The sequence below is a fragment of the Marmota monax genome, unplaced genomic scaffold, assembly GCF_021218885.2.
Source record: "Marmota monax isolate L192 unplaced genomic scaffold, Marmota_monax_Labrador192_F-V1.1 WCK01_AAM20220418_F8-fsc00225, whole genome shotgun sequence".
Taxonomy (NCBI): domain Eukaryota; kingdom Metazoa; phylum Chordata; class Mammalia; order Rodentia; family Sciuridae; genus Marmota; species Marmota monax.
The window spans coordinates 166410-187397 of record NW_026694524.1 but is presented as its reverse complement, the minus strand read 5'-3'; the positions used below and the strand labels follow the sequence as shown (position 1 = coordinate 187397).

The following is a 20988-nucleotide window of genomic DNA, read 5'->3' as shown; positions in this document are numbered from 1 at the left end:
CTGTACGAATGAACTAAACCCTCAACCCTGATGTGTCTTGAGTAAGAGACAACCCAGATTTGGAACAGAACGGAATAGAGAGCTACCTAGACTGATCAAGATATAAGACAGAGGAAGATATCTCCAAAGCCAGAGAGCAGCAGAGAAAGGAAATAGACAAATACTCACCCTCAGCAATTGAAAAGCTGTTCTCTCATGCATCACCCTCAATCTTTGGTCATCCCATTCCATCTTCAAATGTAGGCCCCAAAGTGCTAGCTTATTTCTAAAGGTGGCTGCCATCAATATCTTCCTATATGCTACACTGCCACCCAGAGAAGCCCTTAACAACCCCATAAGAACTCTAGGGTAGTCTGTTGAAGAGAAGCCATGTGAAAGAAGACTGAAATGCCAGGCATGCGGGTGAAGAAACCATCTTGGATGTCTAGCTCAATTGAGTTTCAGATGACTCTAGCCCCAGCCATCATCTAATTGAGATCCCAAGAAGGGCCACCTAGTTAAGCCCATGCAACCCACAAATCATAAAAAAGATAATACTATATTATAGTTTTCAGCCACTAAGCTTTAGGATGTTTGTTACACAGTAATAGATAACCAGAACACCCAGGAAAGGCTGCAGTGGCCCTTTTAAAGCTTGTGACACCCCCATCTTCAAACCCCCTTCACAACAAAAGCAATGGTAGCCAGTCAGATTTTTCAGTCCCTTTAATTATGCCCTCTGAAGAGTGGGTAGAATGGCAGGTAGCAGGTAGGGAAGGTAGTGCATCTTGAGCCCCACTCAGCAACTGGTCAGTCATCATCAGGCAGCTGGATTTTGCTGGGGTCAAAGCAGTTGGATTCCATGACGGGGAGGCCATTGGCCTCTCGGTATTTCACAAGCCTCTCAGCTTCCCGGCGGGCCCACTCCCGCATCCTGGAAGCAGAAGCAGTGGGGGGATATGAGGAAACTTCACTAGAAAACAGTACCTCACCTCCATTTCCCAATGGTGCAGGCACAGGATTTTCAGCAGAGAGCCCTGCAACTTCTACCCCTTCCTCTGCCTCCTACCCAGCCCACTCTCTCAGATACCCCTTGTACCTGTAGTCAGGCAGATAAGCCACAAAGGTGGTGCCTAAGACCAGGACAATTGAGACACCAAAGAAGAAGATAACCCGCATGTTCCAGAGGTCCACAACAGGGTCCTTGTCGTAACCATGAGAGTCTGGGTTCTGCGAAAAAAGGAGAGGTGAGTGAAGGCTTCCCTTGCGCCATAAAGCTGTATGCTGGCCCTGTATAACCTGATCTCTAATCTTCCCTCAGATCCATCTCCTCCCTAACTTCTCTGTCTTTAGGATATGTTAAGTTCCTTCCCATCACACAGATTTTGCACTTGCTGTTGTTTCCTCTGCCTAGAAAGCCTTTCTCCCAGATCTAATCATGACTGGATCCATCTCCTCATTCAAGGTTTTGATTTCATTGCCAAATGAAGAGTTGGCTCCACCAATTACTTTAGGAGGTATCCCCTAGTCACCTTGTTAATAGATAACATAGGAACCATAGAAAACTGCTATTTTTATAGGTTAAAAAATATGGTTGAATACTGACAAGTTCTTATGGTTCAACCTAATAAAACAGCACCCTGCACCCTAGTTACTCTCCACGTACTTACCCTACAGCATCCTATATATCCAGTATCCTCAACCAGAGATAAGTGTTGATGAAATACTTAGTATGTGCCAGGTCTTTTCAAATATGCAAACCTCACAACATCTTAGAGGTAGAAAGTGGCAGTAATGAACACCTTTTAAGGTTGAGTACTTTCAAAGTGCCAGTTGCTGTTTTGGCCATTTTTGACTCATTTAATTACATGAGAACAGACTGTGTTTTTTTTAAAGGTGTCCTATTACTTTTCCTATTCTATAAAGAAACTGAGGCACCAAGGGTTTAAGCTACTTGCCCAAGGTCACACAGATAACTGTTAGTGCTTAGATTCCAACTTGGGCTGTCTGAGTCCAGAGCCTCTGCTATTGACACGGCACAGGAGACCTGGTAGCTCTAAGTTCAAATACCGGTTCCACATGTATTCAGTTATGTGAGCTTGGGCAAGAAACTTCGCATCTCTGTGCTTCAGTTTCTTCATCTGTAGAAGACAGTCCCTACCTTAAAATCGGGTTGTTTTGCAGACTAAATGAGTTAATGTATATAAAATGTTTAAAACAGGGAGGGACACCAGGCAAGTGCCCTGTCACTGTTTAGTATTAACGTGATTCTATTTTTTTCAAACGTGCCTGAGCGCTCCGCACTTCAGGTTTAATTTCTGTTTCCAAAATAAGGTCAATCCAGCCTCTGGCCCTGGACCGAAGATATCAGGGCACAAAGGACGAAAACAAGCTAGGCAAAATTCCCAAGTCTTCAAAGATTTTGCCGGCTGAGCAATTCTCAGCACCTAAGAACGTCCTCTACAACTCCTGGTCCTCGGGTCCCTGATTGACCCCTCCGGCGTCCCGTTCCCCCTCCCTCTCACCTTCTCATAGAGGTTCTCGTCCTCGGGTTCTGGGTCCTCCTGCCAGCGCATGGTCGGTTCCGGCGGCCGCTTTCCCGCCACAGCAGACGGAGCGACCACAGCCCTTGAGGAGCTGGATTCCCAGCGAACGCGGGCAGCGGGGAGCCCTCGTATCGCTGCTGCCGCCAAAAGGCGGCGAGCGCACAAACCTAACAGCTCGGTCGCCATGACAGGTTGTGCTACAGGGTCTCAGGGGCGGAGACGGAAATGGAACTGTGCGCAGCTGCAGTTGACTCAACCGCGATCATTGTCGCTCCGCCCCCACCTCACTAAATAGATCCCGGGTTCAAGTTTGTGTTCATATGAGGCGGGGCGTCGAGGAGTCCTCCTTTCCCTCCCTTGTCATGGCCTCATGGGACCCACCATGCTCTTATCCTCTTGGTCAGGCTGAGAAATTTCATCTTGATAGGAAGAAAGCGGTGACATCTGGCAGGCCCCGTGGGGAAAGAGGTGGAGCTTCCGCTTCGCTTTCAACTTCAAAGGAAGCCAAGCTTCTAAAAAGCGGGCCTTGCGGGATTGGCCAATAGCTACTCTTTTTCTGAACTTGCGGGGCGTTTTCACGGGGAGTGGGGAGGTTGGCATACTCTTGCCAATCAGAAACGGCCAGGGCCGGCTGATGGCGGGCGGCGACCAATAGACGAAGCCGGCCAGAGCGCGCTCCCTTAGTAGGTGGATGGTGGTCGAAGCGCCGGCTCCCTTCTCCTCGTCGCCATTTTGTGCTGGTGATTGCGGCCGGCTGGGAGTAGGCGGCAGTGAGTTTCTTTGGGAGGGCAGCGCGCTTGGCGCTTCTCTCCTCCCCCCTCCTCTCTTCTGCCTCCAGCCTTGGACTTGATTGTTGAGCGCTCCGGCCTTGGCTGAGCTGGGACGGTTGGAGGAGGTGGCGGCGGGCCGAGGTGATGCCTGGGAGCCCTCCTTTGACAGCCCGGGCCGAGAAGGTGAGCGTCGACGCTGGTCGTGGGGGCGGAGGTAAGGGGTCCGGAGCGTGTGGGGGGTTGCTTAGAAGAGGCGCGAGGGCGGACTGCGGTCGGGGGTTCGCGTGGAGCCAAGGGATGTCTGTCTGGCCTGAACCGAGGAGGGGGGTGTCTTTTTTTTTTTCCCCCATGTTGGAGCAAAAGCGCGTGCGCGATTGGGACACGGGACGGGTGCACGCGGGTTGGGGGAAGGGAGGGACGGATGGGAGTGGGCTTCAGTGGCTTAGTGCGTTTGCCGCCCCGAACTTTATCCACGGGAAGGCGCATGTCTGCGACTTTGGTTTTTATCCATAAGGGAGGTATGCTGACTGACCTGTGTTACTTTGCTACTTATCTGTCCACGGAGAAATGTCCGTGGCTGTGGTCCTTATTCGTCGGGGAGGGGGAGGGTGCGGGTGCTGAGAGAGACTATGACTCTAGTCTTTATTTTGGGGATGTATATTTGTGACTCTGGTGGTTATTCTTGCAGGGGTTGTCTTGTTACTTGCCCATACCCACTTTAAGTGCAGAGCGACTGTCAGGGAATGTGTGATTTGCGCCCCTTTTCTTGGGGCGTTTCTGTGACACGGACGTTCATCAGTTGAAAAGGGGCTCAGTGTGTTGATTAGGCTCTTAACGTGGGATCCTTCTGTGATTTTGGTTCGTAGTTATTTGGGGCTCGTGTCTGTAACTTTGGCTCCTATCTGTGTGGATGCCAAAGTCTGGCCTTTTTGCCAGAGTCTGTTGAGGGTTTTCTCAGCCACCGGGGCCTGCTTCGGATTCTCACTTTTACCCATCTGGAAGCAGGTAACTCTGGTTCCCCCTGCCTTGAGGAGGAAGAGAAAATTAGTATGTATGTACAAGGAGGAAAGGTGTGGTGGCAACCTAGTGTTGGGCAGGTGCTGTAACCACCTGACTTCACCTGATTTCTGTTTAGAGGGTGGGGCATGATTCTGTGATATATTCTGACCCCTAGCAGGGTCACATGGCTCTCTAGACTCCCTTAGTTCTCATGGAAGCCCTGAAAGTTGGATGCAGTTCTTCTGCATCTCCATCCTAGCAGAAAAGCACAGTGTTTTGGAACAGCTCAAAAAGGGCCTCTTTTGCCTTGGAGAACTTGGCCTCAGAGCCCTGGGGAGAGAGCCACCTTGGGACCCGGCTGTACATCAGAATCGAGTTAGTTGCTGTGTGAGGGCCAGGGCTGTGTTTGGCCAGGAGCCCAGGGAGGTGGTGGCTGTCTCTTCTCATACTCCCCCAAAAGCCTTTCATGGTCTCCGCTGACTTGTTGGGTGCCGCCAGCATTTTGTTGAAGGATGAAATGGTACCTTGGGCAGGTGGAAGGTGCCTGGTGGAGGCCTGAGATTTCCATCCTTGCGAAGTCTCATCTCTGAGGTGCCTAATCTCAGGCAAATCTTTCTGCACTGGGAGTTCCCTTGAGGCAAGTAGCCCCCGGCTTGAATTTGCCTACCAGTCAGAAAGCCCTGATTCACTGAGAGACCCAACAGGTCTCTCCTGCAGAATGCTCCCTGATGAAGGCTTTGCTGTTTTCTCTGGCAGTGGGCTCAAGCCTCACGTTTGTGAGAAAAGGAAGAAGCAGGGGGGCCGCTTTCCTGCTCTGATGCACAGGAATAGTAGGAGGTTAAAAACAATGTCCCTGGGCTGAGGGACAGCAGAGAGCCTTGACAATGAGGGTCTCTCAAGGAGACCCTCTCTGCCCCCAACTGCCTTGATCCCTTTCTTCCTTCCCTTCTCCCCAGAGTCCCTGCAAGAGGCATCACCCAGGCTGGCAGATCATGGTGGCAGCAGCGGGGGTGGCTGGGAAGTGAAACGGAGCCAGCGGCTGAGGAGGGGCCCCAGCAGCCCCCGCAGGCCCTATCAAGACATGGAGTATGAAAGACGGTGAGTTTACTCCCGCCCCTCCCAAGCAGCCTAGGTTTGTTCCCTTGTGAGAACTGATCCAGGAGGATGCTAGGAAAGGACTTCTGGGCAGAGGAAACACACATTGGACGAGTGGTTTCTTTTTGGCACACATTTATTTGGTACCTGTTGTGTGCCAGGACCTGTGGTAGGCTCTGGGAGTGCAGTGACGAATGAGACTTAAGATTGTAGGTCTCCCTTTTGAGACCTCTGTACTTAGGGTCTCATGAGGGAGACCACACACTTTACAGCTGATTACAAAACAGCTTGATCAGTACCATGGTTGGATGTGAGGGTGGGAAGAGATCAAGAGAAAGGGAGGAATGAAGGCTGAGGCCCAGGTTTCCAACTTGGGGGACCCAGATAGGTATGTGGTGCCATTCTCCAAAGTGAAGGCAGCCATTACAGGAGGATGAGGGGGAGGAGGAAAGGGAGAGATCAGGCCTGGGTTTTAAGAGTCAGGGATTTATTTGCCTGGAACATTGGGGCAAGCCAGATTAGAGTGGAAAGACTCCAGGAATGGGTGGGTTGCAGTTAGCAGGGTGCTTATCTTAGAAAGGATACTTACATACAATTTTATTTTTCAACTCTGATACAAACAAGAAACATTTGGGACACTGGGTAAATACAGAGTTCCTGGGTAAAAGTTTGTCATTCCTTGCCATCCTAGTGTATCCTTGCCACCCCAGGTGATTCTGAGGCAGGAAATCCGTCCACGACAAGTTTACCTAGGAAAGCAGATCTAACTCTCCCAGAAAGCCTCTCTTCAGAGTCAGTGAATGTGTAAAATGTCAGGGAGAAAACAATTTCTGAAACATCTTACAGAAGGTTTCTCCTTGCTGGGTGCAGCCTGTAATCCCAGCTGCTTGGGAAGTTGAGACAGGAGCAGAGGCTGAGACAGGAGGATCGCGAGCTCAAACCTCAGCAATGGCCAGGCCCTAAGCAACTCAGTGAGATCCTGTCTCTGAATAAAATAAAAAATAGGGCTGGGGATGTGGCTCAGTGGTCAGATGCCCCTGAATTCAATCCCCAATACCAAAAAACAAAACAAAAGGCTTCTCCTGAGCTGGGGAATTAATTCGGTGGCAGAGCACTTGCTTAGCAGGTGCCAAGCTCTGGGTTCAGTCCCCAGTACCACAAAACAAACAAACAAACAAAAAACAACAAAAAGCAAAAACAAAGGATTTCTCTTTTAAAGTGAAGAATTATAGTGTTTTGTTTTTTGAGAGGTGAACCCATATTTGAGATAGTATCATTGACTAATATGATTCAGTCTTGACCTTCAAATATGTCTTTTCAAAGGCATTTGATTTTGGACTGTATTCACCAAAAGGACTCCCCATGGCTGTTTCTGAGTTTGAGTACGTAACATAATTGCTTTAGACTTTATTACCAAGTAAAGCCACTGGCTTTCTTTTGGCTTTTCAAGGATCTGAAGTGCAGAGGTTTGAGTTAATCACACTTTGCAGTTCAGGGTAGGTTTCTATCATAGGCCAGTCAGTAGAAAAAGCCCTCCTCTTGCTGTGTTTATTTTTTTGTTTGTATTCCCAATTCCCACCTCTGTGGGCAGCTGCTCTATTTTGCTTGATGTGTATCCTTCTAAAATAGGTAGTGTTGTTTCAAGTGTCTGTGTTTTCAATTTACACAAACTGCATAGTGCTACAGTCCTGTTCTGCTTCTTGAACTTCGTATTACTCAGCACTGTATTTTTAAGCTGTGTCTGGATTGCCGTGTGTATATTAGTGCTTTGCCTCTGATTGCTGCCAAAGGCACCATGGGGTGTGCTGGCTGCATTTTACTTAACGATTCCCCCAAGGATGGTTACCTGTTCTTAATTTTGATGTGCTAAAATCAATACTTTTTTGCCTTTTAATTTGTGCTTTCAGAATCTTCTCTTTTTTTTCTGCCCCAGATCACAAAGATTCTTATACTCTGTAGTTTTACCTTTTGCATTCAAGTCTTTAGAATCTGTTTTTTAATATGGTATAAGGTGGGTTCTGGTTTCATTTTTTTCATATAGTGGGCAATGCCCAGTACCACCTCCTAAGTGTCCATTCTTTCTCTATTGATTTGTGGTACCTCATCTGATTTCAAGTTTCCTCGTGTGATCTAATTTGTTCCATTGGTCTACTTGGTTATTCTTGTGCCAGAACCTCACTGTTTTCATTATTATGCCTCTACAGAATGTCTGAATAACTCCCTCTTTGCTCTTATTTTTTAAAGTCGATTTAGATGGGGCATGGTAGTGCATGCCTGTAATCCCAGTGACTCAGAAGGCTAAGGCAGGAGGATCACAGGTTTGAGGCCAATCTCAGCAACTTAGTAAGGCCCTAAGCAATTTCATGAGACCCTGTCTCAAAATTAAAAGGACTGGGGATGAAGCTCAGTGGTAGAGCACGTATTTAACATTAATGAGGAGGGTTGGGGATTTAGCTCAGTGGCAGAGTGCTTGCCTAGCACAGGCAAGGCCCTGGGATGGGTCCTTAGCCCTGGCGGGGTGGGGGGGGCTAAAACAAAGGATTTAAAAAGACAAAAAAAAAATTAAAAAAGGTAACATTCATGCGGCCCTAGGTTCAATTCCCCAGTACTGCCATAGAAATTTATAAAGGGATAATGGGAACATGACATCTTCTGTGGGCCCTTCCCATGCCAGTTGTCTGTATTTTCTTAGTTTGTGCACCAACTAGATCCTGAGTCAGTTGATGTGATAATGAAAAGGAGGATGCCTGTGCCACAGATCCAGAGAATTCTGGAAGCTTTCATGCTGAAATTGTTGTAAGCTATGAGGCATCTGGATACTTCAGCAGGATCCAACTACTTCTTACTTTCATCTTTCACCTACATTAAGGCATTGACTAGTGTCATCTCAGTTAAAATTCTTGTTGAGTTTGTTTTTATTTTTTGCAGTACTAGGTTTTGAACTCAGGAGCATGCTCTACCACTGAGCTATATCCCAGCCTTTTAATTTTTTTTATCATGTATTTTGAGACAGAGACTCATGAAGTTGCTGAGGCTGGCCTCAAAACCTGGAATCCTTCTGCCTCAGCCTCTTGAGTAGCTGTGATTACAGCATGTGCCTCCATGCCTGGCATCAATATCAGGAAATTTAATAATGATATAATACTTTCATCTTATATAAAGCCCATATTCAGATATTATCAGTTTTCTCAATAATGTCCTTTATAGCTGGTTTTCCTCAATCCAGGATTCAATCCAAGATCACACATTGCCTTAAACTCCTTTGTATTTTTAGGCTCATTTAATCTCTCGAACAGTTATTTGGTCTTTGTCTTTTATGACCTTAGCATGTTTTAAGGTCAGTTCTTTTGTATGTAAACTGTTTCTTAGTTTGAGTTTTTTGAATACTTAGGAAATTTGGGCAGAAAATTTATTTAGTGATCTCTGTATATTTACTAAACTTCATTTGTAATTGTAATATTTAGGGTATTTGCATTTGTATTTATCAGTGATCCTATGATTTTCTTTTCTGTATTTATCTGGGATTGGAATCAAGGTAGTCGAGTGACATGAATTGAATAGCCTTTGCTCTTTCTCTTTTTATTGGAGAAATTGTTCAAAAATGTTACTTTTAAAACATGGTAGGTGTTGATAAGATACACACACACACAGGCTTGAATTCAGGAATACTTTAACACTGAGCTACATCCCTAGCGCTTTTTTGTTTTTGAAACAGTCAGTTGCTGAGGCTGCCTCTAACTTGGGATCCTCCTGATTTGCTGGGATTACAGGTGTGTACCTCTAGGCCTGGTTAGAACTCACTTTTAAAAGCATCTAGAGGGCTGGGGATGTGACTCAAGCGGTAGCACGCTCACCTGGCATGTGTGTGGCGCTGGGTTCGATCCTCAGCACCACATACAAATAAAGATGTTGTGTCCGCCAAAAACTAAAAAATAAATATTAAAAAAAAAATAAAAAAATAAAAGCATCTAGATCTGGGACTGGTGGCACACACCTTTCATCTCAGCAACTGGGAAGGCTGAGGAAACAATTTAGCAAGACCCCGTCTCAAAATTTAGAAGGCAGAGGGGGCTGGGGATGTGGCTCATTTGTAGAGTGCCCCTGAATTCCATCCTCAGTACTACACACACACACACACACACACACACACACCATCTGGACCTGGGTTTTTGTTTGTTCAATTTTGCAGTGCTGGAAATTAGACCCAGGGCCTTATACATGCTAGGCAAATGCTATAAGGCAAATGCTATAAGGCAAATGCTCCACTACTGAACACCCCCAGCCCAGGACCTGGGTATTTGATTATCATTCCATCTCTTTTTTTATATTTATTTATTTATTTATTAGTTCTCTGTAGACACAATATCTTTGTTTGTATGTGGTGCTGAGGATCGAACCCGGGCCGCACGCATGCCAAGCGAGCACGCTACCGCTTGAGCTACATCCCCAGCCCTCATTTCGTCTCTTTTTTCTGTTAATTTTGGTATTATGTGTTCTTTAGAAATATACTCATTTTGTGGAGGTCCCCATGTATTGTGTGTCTATCTTCCTCCAGTTGTGTTATAAAATGAGTCTGCCTTTGGAAGGTTTTTTGCTCTGTGGCCAATTAAAAGCATTTCCCACTATCTAAATATTTTTTGTCATCCTGGGTGTCACAGAGTTCAGGATTTCATCCAAGAATTTAGGGGGCTGGGGGCATTAACTTAGTGGTAGAATGCTTCCCTGGGTTTGATCTCCAGCATTGCCCCCATAATAAATAAGTATATAAATGAAAAAATCAAAATTTATTTGTATCAATTTAGTTCTTATATTCTGATAAAGAGTTCAAATAGCAAGGGATACCTATAGTAAACAAACATGGAAAGACCATTATATCCACAATCTTAAAAATAACTCATGCTATTGATGGGTGACTCTTTTTCAGTGCTGAGGATCAAACCCAGGGATTCTCTACCACTGAACCACATCCCAAGCTCCTTTTATTTTTTTAGTTAGAGACAGGGTCTCACTAAATTGTTGAAGCTGACCTTTAACTTGTGATCCTTCTGCCTCAGACTCCCACGTAGCTAGAAATTGCTGGGATTATAGGCATGTGCCACAACTAGCTTGACAGTAACTTCTCATTTAGGCTTTTATAGTAAAGAAACAATTGGGGTCCCAAGCCAAGCTCATAAGGACAGACTTCATTTTGTTCATAGCAGTATCTATAGCACCTAAATGGTGCCCAACTCATAGCAAGTATTATGATAATAATTGTTGAATGAACAAGTGAATGAACAATTATAAAAAAAAAAAATAGAAAACAAGAAAAATGGCTGGAGGCATTTTTTTTTTTTTCCATACTAGGAATTGAACTCGGGGCTTCACAGATGATGGGCAAGTGCCCTACTATTGAGCTGCATCCTTAGCCTTTTCCAGTATTTTAATATGAAATTTCAAGCATATAGACAAATTAAAAGACTTTTACAGTAAATTCCTGTCTACTCATCCACTAGATTATACCATTTCACTATACTTGCTTTATCTCAAGTATGTTATTTTTTACTCTTTAGATTTTTAAAAAAATATTTATTTATTCATTCATTCATTTATTTTAAGTGGTAGTTGGACACAATACCCTTACTTTTATTTATTTATTTTTATGTGGTGCTGAGGATCTAACCCAGGACCTTGCATGTGCGAGGCAAGCACTCCACTGCTGAGCCACAACCCCAGTCCCCTCTTCAGATATTTTTGATTTTTACAAAGCCAATTGTATCTGTTTTCTTTTATGATTTCTGCTGAGGAAGGCCTTTCCCATGCTTGAAGTAATGAGTTTTGTTGTTAGATTTCCTAGTACTTTTTATGTTTTCTATTTGGAGATTTAAATTTTTGATCTATCTGGAATTCATTTGGAATAAATGAGGTAGAGGGCTGGGATGTGGCTTAGTGGTAGAGCACTTGCCTAGCATGTGTGAGGCAATGGGGTCAATCCTCAGCACTGCATACAAATAAATAAAGGTTCTAATAAAACTAATAAAAGTATTTTTAAAAAGGTAAGGTAGAGGCACAGTGGTACATGCTTGTAATTCCAGCTACTTGGGAGGCTGAGGCAGGAGGATCACAAGTTTGAGGCTAGAAGTAAGGTAAGTATACAACTTTATTTTTTGGTGGTCAACACATTTTTTTCTGTAGAGATAGTGAATATTTTTAGCATTGCAGACAGTATGATCTCTAGTGAAAGTATTCATAGACCACATGTAAATGAAGGAGTATAGCTGTATTCCAGTAAAACTTTATTTAAAGTAACTGGATTTGGCTCATTAACTGTAATTTTCTGTTCCCTAGGCCAGATAGTTATCACCACTATTTATTGACTAATCCATTTTGCCTTGTTAATTTCAGACATAACTTTTGGATTGTACTAAATTTCTGTGTGCATTTTTATGTGCTGTGGACTCTATTTTGCTGATCTGTGTGTGTGGTCTTTTGTTCGTTTGTTTGCTTGTTTTGGTACCCCAAATTGAACCCAGGGGCACTTAACCACTGAGCCACATCCCCAGATCTTTTTTATTTAGAGACAAGATCTTGCTGAAGAGCTTAGGACCTTGCTAAGTTGCTGAGGCTGGTTTTGAACTTGCAATCCTCCTGCCTCAGCCTCCCAGCCACTGGGATTACAGGCATGTGCTACTGTGCCCGGCTCATGTTTTAATTGATCTACTTTTATAATATGTTCTAATACTTGGTAGAGCTCCTCTAGACATTTTATTCTCTTTAATGTTTTTATTATTGCATTACAGTTATATATACTAGTGAGGTTCATTTTGACATAATCATAAATGTATATAACAGTTTACTTATTTTCAATGCCTAGGACTTCCCTCCCTCTGGTCCCCTTCCTCTGCTGTACTGGTTTCCTTTCTGTTTATTTGTTTTTTGAACAGAATTTTCCTGACTTTGTAAAGTTGTTCCCTTGTCCTCTGCTATATTTGGCTTTTTCTAGAGTTGTTTTTGCAGTGCCAAGGATTGAACCTAGGGGCCTGAGCATGCTATGCAAGCACTCTATACTGAAGTACCTGCCCAACCCATTTAAATTTTATTTTGAGGCAGGAGCTCCCAGAGTTACTTAGGCCAGCTTTGAACTTGGGTTCCTCTTGCCTCAGCCTTCCAGGTTCTTGGGACTACAAGTGCATACCACTGTGCCTGGCTTCTTTGCTGTTTCAACAGTGCTATGATGAATAGTGTTTTTATGTATGTGCAAGTATATCTGTACTTTAAACTCCAAGAAGTAGAAACATGTCAGAGACCTATAGATTTTTTTTTTAGTTTTGCTGACTATTGCCAAATTTTCCTCCTTAGGAATTATTCCATTTTTACCTCTACCATCTACATTATTGAGAGCTTATTTCCCATACAGCTTTGTCAACAATTCATTGTCAAACATTTGGACTTTTGCAAATCTTTTGGGTTAAAAAAGTTCTATCATTAATCTTTATTAAAAAAAAAATCCCAAATATTATATGTATATACTCCCTCCTCTCCAGAAGGCAGAGTGTAATCCCTTGAATGTGAGTTGGTGTTAGTAACATGATTCTAAAGAATAGAGAATAGAAAGGGGAAAATAAGAGTTTTACTAGGGAGAAACCTGGCAGACACTGCCTTAACCAGGTGATGAAGGTTAACATCAAAAGATAAATCATGTTTGATATGTACACCCTGAGATGGTCTGATCAAAAGAGCATCTTTCTATTGTATGCTTCTCAAAACCCAAACTAAACCTGTAATCTCAACTTTAATCAGGAGAACACATTAGAGAAAACCAACTTCAGGGACATTCCACAAAATACTTGACCAGTGCTCTTCAAAACTCTTATGGTCATTAATACACACACACACACACATACACACATACACAAAAAATAAACAAAAAAAAATGCTGAACATGGTGTCCCATGCCTGTAGTCTCAGCAATTTAGGAAGACCCTGTCTCAGAAAGGACTGAATTATATATATATATCAATGGTAAAGTGCCCTTGGGTTCAATCCCCAGTAGTGCTAAATAAACAAAAATGAGTGGATAGCAATAAAAGACTTTCACAGACCAGAGGGGACTAAGGGGACATGTTGACTGAATGAAATACAGTATCCTGGATTAGATTCTGGGACAGGAAAAAGGACATATGTGAGAAAACTGATAGGATCTTAATAAAGTATAGTTTGGTTAATTTCTTAAGTTTTGATGTGGGCCATGGTTCTCTGAATATTAGGGAAAGCTGGTAAAGGGTATACTATTATCTTTGAACTTTTCTGTAAATCAGATTGTTTCAAAATAATCTTTGACTTCATCATAATTAGAAACTTTTGTACATGAAAGGACACCATCAAGAGAATGAAAAGACAACCCACAATGGGAGAACATATTTGTGCTTATGTTGGTAAGGAATCAATACTCAGAATATAGAATGAACGCTTACAGCAACAACAACAACAAAAAATGCAAGCCAGTTGAACAAAGGGTAAGGACTGTCAGGTGTGGTGGCTCTTGCCTGTAATCCCCTTGGCTTGGGAGGCTGAGGCAGGAGGATCGCAAATTCAAAGCCAGCCTCTCCTTAGCACCACAAAAAGAAAGAAAGAAAAATGATTGTCAGGTGTGGTAGCGTGCACTTGTAATCCCAGCAGTTTAGGAGGCTAATATGGGAAGTTTATAGGTTTGAGACTGTCCTCAGCAACTTAGTGAAACTCTGTCTCAAAAATTAAAAAGGGGCTGGGGAGATAGCTCATTAGTAAAGCATTCCTTGTTTAATTTTTGAATTAATTTCCCAGTTCCAAAAAAAGAAGAAGAAAGAAATTATTGTTGTTTTTTTCCATGTTTTCATTTCTTCTATTTAAATATCTGATTGATTTCAAATGTATCTTGGTGTATGTATGAAATATAGTCCTAGGTCTTGCACATGTTTAGATATTTAACCTTTTTAATGTAATTGTAATTGGTATTTTCCTATGTTCTAAACAATGGTTATCTGAGTATAGCAAGGTATTTATTTCTATTATTAATTTCATATCCAGCATCCTTATTTAATATTTTGTGGTGCTGGGGACTGAACCTAGGGCATGCTTGGCAGATGCTCTACCACTGAGCTACACCTGTGGCTCCTGATTTATTGTTTGTAATCACTTTTCAATTGATTTTCTTAGGCTTTGCAGGCTGACCCTCATAGCAGCTACAAATAATGCCAATTTTACCTTCTTTTCAGCTTTTAACCCCTTTTCTTCCTTCCCTTATTTAATTGCTTTAGATAGTATCTTTAGAATAATGTTAAGAATGGTGTCAATGATGGGACATTCTAGTATTATTTCTAACCAGATTTGGAATTCTATTGCATTCTTCTCTAGGGTCTGATTTTTGTTGATTGCTCATATTTTCTTTTTTAAAGTGAATATGTTGGTTGCTTTTTTTAGCCATGATTTTATCTGAAAAATAATTGTTGGTTCCTACTGAGTTAGGTACTATGCTAAACTTTTGGGAATAAGCCTCTAGGTATGGTTCCCTCATTTCCTGGAATTTGCTGTCTAGTCAGGTTTTGTGAGTATGTATACGTATATGTGTGTTTTGGTACCTGGGATTGAACCCAGGGAGTGCTTAACCACTGAGCCACATCCCCAGTCCTTTTAGAGTTTATTTTGAGAAAGAGTTTTGCTAAGTTACTGAGGCTGGTTTTGAACTTGTGATCCTCCTGCCTCGTCGGCCTCCCAAGTTGCTGGGATAACAGGCATTCACCACCACATCCAGTTAGTCAGGTTTTTATTTTGTATCAGGAATTAAACCCACTGAAATACATCCCTAGACCTTTTCATTTTTATTTGTATTATGAGACAGCATCTTACCGAGTTGCTTAGGACCTCACCCTCAAGCAGCTGGGATTAAAGGTGTGTACCACCTTGCCCAGCTAAAGTTTTTTTTGTTTGTTTGTTTGTGATGCTAGACATCCAACCACAGCCTTCTGTATACTGAACACAGGCTCTACCACTTAACTGTATCCCCAGCTCCATTTTTTTAAGGTGGGATCTCACTATGTTGCTTAGACTGGCCCTAAACTCCTGGGCTCAAGTGATCCTCATGTCTCAGCTTCCCAAGTAGTTCAGATTATAGACAGTAACTTTTTTTTCTTTAGTGGTTCTGATTGAACATAGTGGGGTCTTGAACATGGTAGGTAAGTACTCTACCACTGAGCTACATCCCCAACCCCAGTAGGATAATTTCAATGAGAGAACTATCACTGTTAGCAAGGTGACTGTGAATCAGGCAGGGTGGCATGCATGAGGCACACAGTGAGAGAAGTTGGCCAGAGACCTCCACACGCAGGATCCTGCAGGCCTGGTGGGACCTTGGTGAGCATTTCGGTATTTTATCTGGAGTCTAGAGGAAGCCACTGAAGGGAATAGCATTACTTGGTTTGATTTGTTTTGCTGTAGAGAACACTCCCGTTTGGGATGCCAAGACTGAACTGGGAGGGGTCTGGGTGGAGATGAGGAAACCAGTCAGGAGGCCACACCAGAAGTGTGGGGGACCAGAGAGGTGGGGGAGGAATTGAGAGGTGGGTTGGCTTTGGGATGAGGTTTTCAGAACCCCTGTCTGGGGGGTGGAACTGGGGACCTTAATTAAGGAAGGGGAATTAAGGACTGTGGGGATCACCCTTGCCTCTTGAACCTTTCAGAAAGGGTGGCCCTCTAATCCCCATCCTTCTTCCCTAGAGGTGGTCGTGGTGACAGGACTGGGCGCTATGGAGCCACTGACCGCTCACAGGATGATGGTGGGGAGAACCGCAGTCGAGACCATGACTACCGGGATATGGACTACCGCTCATACCCCCGCGAGTATGGCAGCCAGGAGGGCAAGCACGACTATGACGACTCATCTGAGGAGCAGAGTGCAGAGGTGAGGACAGAGCCAGGCTGGGCCAGGCCTGGGGGCAGCACTCCTGAAGGGCCTGTGTGTCTGACTGCAGCACCAGGTACAGGCAGCACTCTGCTCCCGTGCCTTCAGACTGCTCGGTGGCTTTACCTCACCTGGAGGGTCTGTTCCTCTCCCTTCTCTGAGGGTTCCTCTCCCAAGTTGGGTCTCCCTGGCTTCCACATGCTTGCCTCTGTACTTCTGAGGGCCCCTGGCCACTACTTCTTTCCCTTCTTCCCTGTTGTTCAGTTTGGGCCCACGATTCACTGCAAGACCTGTACTGCCTGCTCCCGGCTAATTTAGGGCATTCAAAGAGTCTCTCCTGTGGCACCCGGCGTCTTGGGTTGGGAGGGCAACTAGGGGCAGGATATTACCCAGTTGAGCAGCTCTTGGGAGGCCAGCTGTGGGCATTCCTGGTGTTTGACATCTCCTAGACAGAGAGAGGGAAAAGACCCCTAGGGGGAGCCAGTTCCATATGAGGTGTTTACCTCTAACCTGAGGGGGTGAGGCATAGTGCTTACCATCAGGGAAACCCCAGTTTGAAGGGGCAAACAGGCAGCTCCCCTGTCTAATAGGATGGACAGGGTATTCTTGTAAGCCCATCTGCCTGATGGTTAGAGTGTGAGCCACCCTCTGCCCTCCACAGGGCCCAGTGCAAAGACCCCATGGTGAACTGCCATCTTGTTCAGGAACCAGGAGTTGGAAGCAGCTAGGCTTTTCCAGATGCCACTGTCAAGCTGTGCCTAGATGTCTCCAGGGCAGATTGGGCGCTGGGGAGGGCCTGTTGGCAAGTGTGGGAGTAGAGCACCTAGTTATCTAGCTCTGGCCTGCTTAGTTTCTGGAATGGGTGAGTTGGGCAACACCAGAGAACCCAGCATCCACACCCTGTTTTGAAGGAAACTCATGATGATGGAGACTCAGCCAAGGGTATGGTCCATAGCTCTCATATCTTTGCCAGCTCCTGCTGGCCGCCTCTGGCCCACATCTGAAGCTGTTCCTGTGTGCCCTCAGCTTGGGTGTAGGGCCCAGTTCCAGGTTGGAAACTGTAGGAGATAGGTGTCACAGGGAACAACTGTGTACTTACCAGCTGAGCTGGCAAGGGAGGAGGAGGAAGAGAAGGGGAGATGTCGAGGGCAGAGTCTGGTGTGCCGACCCAGGCCAATGTATCCCAAGGAGGTTTAAGCTGTGTCTTGTCACCTGCCTCTGGGAGTTCCTCCCCCACACCAATACTACCATTTGGAAAGCAGTCCCTAAAAGTGTCCCGTGGAACATTCACAGCCCCAGAAGGGTTGCAGTCCAAAACCTACGCACCCTGTCTGCCTTGAACCTTTAGCCGGAGCCCGCCCACTCCTGGCTTTCAGAGCCTGCCTGCCTCAGAGAACCAGCGGCCAGCCCCTAGGCCCGCCCAGACTGACTGCCCGTCTGGTGTCTCTCGTCTCATTCTGTCGGCCAGGATTCCTACGAGGCCTCCCCGGGCTCCGAGACTCAGCGTAGGCGGCGGCGGCGGCACAGGCACAGCCCCACTGGCCCGCCAGGCTTCCCCCGAGACGGCGACTATCGGGACCAGGACTATCGGACCGAGCAAGGGGAGGAGGAGGAGGAGGATGAGGAGGAGGAGGAGGAGGAGAAGGCCAGTAACATCGTCATGCTGAGGATGCTGCCACAGGCAGCCACTGAGGATGACGTACGTGCCCCCCGTGGCCCTGGGCAGGCGGCAGAGCAGAAGGCCAGGCTGGGTCTCTTCCAGAGCCCTCAATTTCTTCTTACCCCTCCCTCATCCCCACCCTCATCACCCTTCCTCCCTTCTCCACCACAGGTTCCTATCCCTGATCATTGTCCATCCTCTGTGGGCAGGCCCTGTTAGCTCCTGGTCTGGAAGGGAGGAGTGTCAGATAGGCCGGATTGGCCCAGGGGCAGTAGCTGTGGGTGTCTGGCACTGGTGGGTGTGGGGGAGAGAACATCCCTCCTGCACATTCCATTGGTTTCTATCCTTTCTGCATGTGTGGATTGAGGGCCAGATCCTTACCAGGCCTGGTGCTGGATATTGCTGGTGGCAAAGATGATGTCAGGGCCCTGTTGCCATGGGGCAGTAGGGAGTGGGGGCCCATGGGATTTTCTGAAATTCCATTTTCATTCTCCCCTACTCCTTTGTCAGCAGCATCAACTCTCATCTCCAGTCTGGCCACAGCACCTTGAAAGGCTGCTAACAGTCTTTCCACCCTGTTTGCCTTTGTGATATTCTCTCCTTTCCATCTTTCTCCCTTTTCTCCTGTTCCTTCTCATAATGAGCCATATTACAACCCAAAGACACTAGATTAGCTTCCTGGCTAGCCTCCCTGATCCAGTGCCTCTGAGTTCTCTGAGCAGTTCTCTGAAGTCACTAACTAGCTGCCCATTTTATAGCAGTAGAAATCTTGGGTATGTGAAGGCTTGTAAAGTCTGACCCAAGCTGGGCATGGTGGCACACACCTTTAATCCTAGTGATTTAGGAAGCTGAGGCAGAAGGATCATAAGTTCAAGACCTGCCTGGACAACTTAGATTTTGTCTCAAAATTAAAAAAAAAAAAAAGAGGGGGCTGGGGATGTAGCTGAATAGTAGAGCATCCCAAGTTCAATCCCCCAGTACCACAAAAATAAATATTTTTTTTGTTCTAATTAGTTATACATGGCAGCAGAATGCATTTTGACTCATTGTACATAAGTGGAGCACAACCTTTCATTTCTCTGGTTGTACACGATTGCCCCATTCATGCAGTCATACGTGTACATAGATGAATAATGTAAATAGATTTTAAAATGCCTGGCCCACCTACCCTGTTCAGGGTCAGATAGTCACTGGTTGTAGATATTCACTGAGGATTTAAAAGCAGGCTGGGCCACGCACCAGATCTGATTGAAACCTCACAGTGGCTCTGCTATGAGGGTACCTCTGTAGTCTGTCCTACCAAACCCCAAGCAGCAAAGTGAATTGCCCCCAAGTTCCATAGCCAGCAAGTGGCACAATGGATTTGGGAGTCTGAACCTGGACAGCTAGACCCCAGAGCCCACATTCTTGCTGCTTCCTGAGCTCTTCCTGAGTGTTTGAAGTCCTCATAAGTTCTTCTGGATCTCTTTCCTTTTCAACCTTGTGTTGGGTGCATGTGTAGGCACGCATGCATGCATACTTACATAAGGCTATTTTCTTGTATGTTCTTTAACTTGATGAGGAAACTGAGGCCCCAAGGTGTGGAGACTCCTCCCCTGAGAGTGCCCAGCATAGGCTCTTCATCTTTCATTCAAGGCATCGTTGACCTAGAGACTTTGCCTCACCTGGTCCCAGGTTGCCCCTGCCCTGTTGCTCACCTCATCCAGGAAGGTTTCCAAACCCACAGCCATACCTTTTGTCTCCATCCTAAGTTCTCGTGGCTCTCATGATCTAGGGTATATGGGTGAAATTGACTCAGGCTCTTCTCCCTGGTTTGCTGTTTGTGTCATGGGTGTCTTTTGATGCAAGCCAGGGGAAGGAGCAATCCCCTTAAAAAGGGCTAGAATTACATCCCAGCTTTCCTTGCTTTATGGCTGCCCCTGAGCCCCTTTTCAGGTCGCTCTGCCCACCATTCTTCAGTTGCTGGCTCACTTGCTCTCCTTTTGTCTTTGTGCCCATGGGAGTCATCTCGCTGCCATTCTTTACCCTGCCCTGTGACCCTGACTTCATTTGACTCATTTTCTGCAAGTCTGGGGCTGGAAGCTGAGGATGGGTGTTTGGTGTGGGTCTGGGGCTGTCATCACTCAGGGTAAAGCTCTGAAAGAGGCAGAGGAGACTGTGTGTGTATCATCACTGATGACCACTAGGGGTTCGGAGGCCTCCAGTGGGCCTCACATACCCAGCTGCCCCCTTATGCTGAGCCCACCTCCTCTGTATCTCCCCATACAGATCCGTGGCCAGCTGCAGTCCCACGGGGTCCAAGCTCGGGAGGTCCGGCTGATGCGGAACAAATCTTCAGGTGAGCTTTCGTTCCTAGTGCCCTCCCCTTCTGCTGGCCAGCCTCAGCCTCCAAATCTCCCTCCTGCCTCTGCCTCTCCCTCACCCTCCCTACCCTGCCTTCTTGCCACAGCTGGGAATGGGCAGCTTTGGGGGGTACCCTCTTTTCTCCACCCCCCACTCTCCTCACAGCTCCAGCCAGCAGCTTCTATGGGGGGCTGTTGGGGAGGGGGTGCGGCTCTGGGCTGAGCTGAGTGCTCCCCGGGGGCAGGGCCAGGGCCAGGCTCCGGGGAACCTCTTCTTTGGGATTCTGAGTATCTGAGATGGTGACCCCTCCCAGTACACTCTCTTCCCTCTCCTTTCTCCTGCCCCTTGCTCTCCTCTACATTTTTCTGGCAACAGCCTCTGACCAGAAAGTGGGTCTGACATAGACCCACTCATGTATTCCAAGAGGGGAGGCAGGGATGGTTCTCATCCAAGGGTGCATCCCAAGGAGAAGCCAGAGCTTTCTGGCCTTGACTGTTCCCTCCCTCCCTCTTGCAGGCTGCTTGGAGCTGGCCTGAGGTTAGCAGGGTGGTGGGGGGAGTTATCTCTGCAGGACCTCTGCCCAGGCACCCCAAGGCAGGCACAGTGGGGCCTCACTCTGCCTGGGCTTCTCTCTCCATCTCAGTCTCTCTCCTCCCCACACCTCCTTTATCTCTTTTCTCT

At 46.1% G+C, this 20988-nt stretch overlaps 2 protein-coding genes across 7 annotated transcripts in view; one reads left to right on the top strand and one right to left on the bottom strand.

Moving 5' to 3' along the window:
• Window positions 1–690: 690 nt before the first annotated feature.
• Ndufb11 (NADH:ubiquinone oxidoreductase subunit B11) lies at window positions 691–2966 on the bottom strand. The gene is made up of 3 exons (XM_046420218.2): window positions 2505–2966; window positions 1079–1209; window positions 691–913 (listed from the first exon to the last, which is right to left on the bottom strand). Exons 1-3 carry the CDS (start codon window positions 2709–2711, stop codon window positions 790–792), a joined length of 462 nt encoding a protein of 153 aa, XP_046276174.1. The 5' UTR covers window positions 2712–2966; the 3' UTR covers window positions 691–789.
• Window positions 2967–3043: 77 nt separating this feature from the next.
• Rbm10 (RNA binding motif protein 10) overlaps window positions 3044–20988 on the top strand; it is a 28708-nt gene continuing 10763 nt past the window's right edge. For 3 of the 6 annotated variants that reach the window (XM_046420212.2, XM_046420214.2, XM_046420211.2), the window contains exons 1-5: window positions 3044–3509; window positions 5251–5392; window positions 16121–16304; window positions 17773–18003; window positions 20233–20302. In XM_046420212.2, the coding sequence (XP_046276168.1) occupies window positions 3440–3509; window positions 5251–5392; window positions 16121–16304; window positions 17773–18003; window positions 20233–20302 (697 nt within the window). In that variant the 5' untranslated portion in view covers window positions 3044–3439. The remainder of the gene's footprint in view (window positions 3510–5250; window positions 5393–16120; window positions 16305–17772; window positions 18004–20232; window positions 20303–20988) is intronic. The other 3 variants (XM_046420217.2, XM_046420216.2, XM_046420215.2) reach the window with 2 other exon arrangements.

Excerpts from the sequence above, each read along its gene's own strand:
- Ndufb11 (XM_046420218.2), bottom strand. The coding sequence starts at position 2,711 with ATGGCGACCGAGCTGTTAGGTTTGTGCGCTCGCCGCCTTTTGGCGGCA. Across the intron at positions 1,210-2,504 it reads ACGAGAACCTCTATGAGAAG|AACCCAGACTCTCATGGTTA; the intron begins GTGAGAGGGAGG and ends CTTTTTTCGCAG. Across the intron at positions 914-1,078 it reads GCTTATCTGCCTGACTACAG|GATGCGGGAGTGGGCCCGCC; the intron begins GTACAAGGGGTA and ends TTCTGCTTCCAG.